A 1,914-nucleotide genomic window follows, 5' to 3' on the forward strand; every position below is an offset into this window, starting at 1 on the left:
CTAAAGAGTCCCTATGCATCTACAATCAAAGACGGAGAAATCTTAATTTGTCTGTGAAAAGAATAAGGACCGAAATAAAATAACGCAGACCAATGATTCTCGCTACTGATGGAATAGCCAGAAGTTTTAAGTGTGACTCCTGCAGTGAGATCCCTTGATTTTTTAAGCTCTGGATCAGCCGTGTAATCATTGACTCTTAATGAGGAAATACATCGGTAACAAAAGGACATATTTAAGCCATTAGCAACCTCCACAGAAAAACATGAGCCGTCACAAAATAACTCCAGCAGCTACAAATTATCTGATATTTAAAAGGGTTAGCAACATCAACTTATTCCCCAGTTATATTAACCCATTATCATTTTCTAGTCAAATCAGACACGACCATTAACAAGCATGTTACAAATTACAAGGACGGCCCATGGGGTGCTAGTTTATCAACAAATGAAGTCAGCTGCCAAAGAAGCATCTGGCAATAAGACGAGTCATAGCTCTGGCTCAAAGGCAGTTCATACTCCAGTACGCCTAAGTTACTGATGCCAACTTTGACATGGACCCAGGTGCACAAAGAATCATGAATACACGAACATACAGTTGAATACACCAATGAAATTCACATATACTCTACCTGAGAAAAGTAAAAAAGCTAAGAGAAAAGAAAAACTTCTGCCACCATCACGAACTTACAGTAATCCTAAAAATCTAAGCATACAAGCTACAAACGTCATGTCAGCTGACAATAAAGATGTAGACTGCTTCAGAAAACAGTTTGTCATTGCCACTGCATTTACAATGGATTCACTCAAGCACACATGAAATCGGCAATGAACAGATCATCAGACCCGCATTCAAGCTCATGTTGTAAAGGGAGATCATGCTAGCGGATAAACATTGAAGCTCCATACTTCTTCCCCAGCACACATCTTCTATTTACTCTGTAAACAGAAATACAAGAAGAAAAATTATAAACCAAGAAAGTACGTTCCAATTTTTGAAAGAAAATGGCAAAAAGAATTTTACAGGAGGCTCATCATCAGAATTTTCCTCAACATGTGTCCTGGTTGGATCTGATTTTTCTTCATGCAATGGTTCCTCCAATGACTGTACTGATTTCACTGTAGTCTTATCTTCAGCTTCTAAAGGAGTATTCCCCTTGTGACCTCGATCTGAACAGAAATGAAGAATGAATGACAAAATTTTGAAAGCATTTTGCCAAGGAGGGAAAATAAATTCCCAGCAAGCACAAATAATTTCCAGTTCAATCTAGGTTGTAACTGCATAGAATCTTAAGATAGAACACCACCACAAATTGCAATCCAAGACTCAACAGCTTATTTCCTGACTGAATCTGGACCTGATATATAAGTAATTGTAATTTTGTATTCTTATTAGGACAAGTACCAAGTTTCACAGATCATATTGACGTAGAGACACCACAACATCCTTGTAATTTGCACGTTGTTAGCAGAAAAGGACCAAGCTTATAAGGCAACTGTAGCCATAAAATCTTTCGAAGTAAAAAAAATAACAATAAACAACTATCTAACAACATAATATTATATTTACCAACAAAGGAGAGCAGACAGAGAAAAAGGCTACAATGTCTATTAGAAAACTTTGGAAAGCTTCGGATCATTGATAGCTAGGTGTTTAACATAATGAGTACCTGAACTGACATCATCAACCTCGGAGCCAGAATGAAAATGAGCATCTACTAAATCAGAATCGCCCTTGCCTTCAGCATCACTTCCATCTGTATGACTCTCATTTTTTGATGCCTTTCTACAGTTAAGTTCTGTGCGCTTTTTCAGAGCAGGTTTTCTTCGCCCCCTAGAAAGTACATCACCCATTGCACGGTTCAACAATCAACATAAGAGAGGTTTTACAGATAAAAAACTATAAGAAAATGTACTC

At 37.4% G+C, this 1,914-nt stretch overlaps 1 protein-coding gene across 1 annotated transcript in view; it reads right to left on the bottom strand.

The window, feature by feature from the left end:
* Window positions 276-1,914, bottom strand: part of LOC109840231 (sister chromatid cohesion protein PDS5 homolog A) — a 28,822-nt gene continuing 27,183 nt past the window's right edge. The window contains 3 exon segments of the mRNA XM_020408794.1: window positions 276-935; window positions 1,021-1,166; window positions 1,667-1,830. Of these exon segments, the coding sequence (XP_020264383.1) occupies window positions 927-935; window positions 1,021-1,166; window positions 1,667-1,830 (319 nt within the window). The 3' untranslated portion in view covers window positions 276-926.

The sequence above is a fragment of the Asparagus officinalis genome, chromosome 5, assembly GCF_001876935.1.
Source record: "Asparagus officinalis chromosome 5, Aspof.V1, whole genome shotgun sequence".
In the NCBI taxonomy this organism is placed as follows: Eukaryota; Viridiplantae; Streptophyta; class Magnoliopsida; order Asparagales; family Asparagaceae; genus Asparagus; species Asparagus officinalis.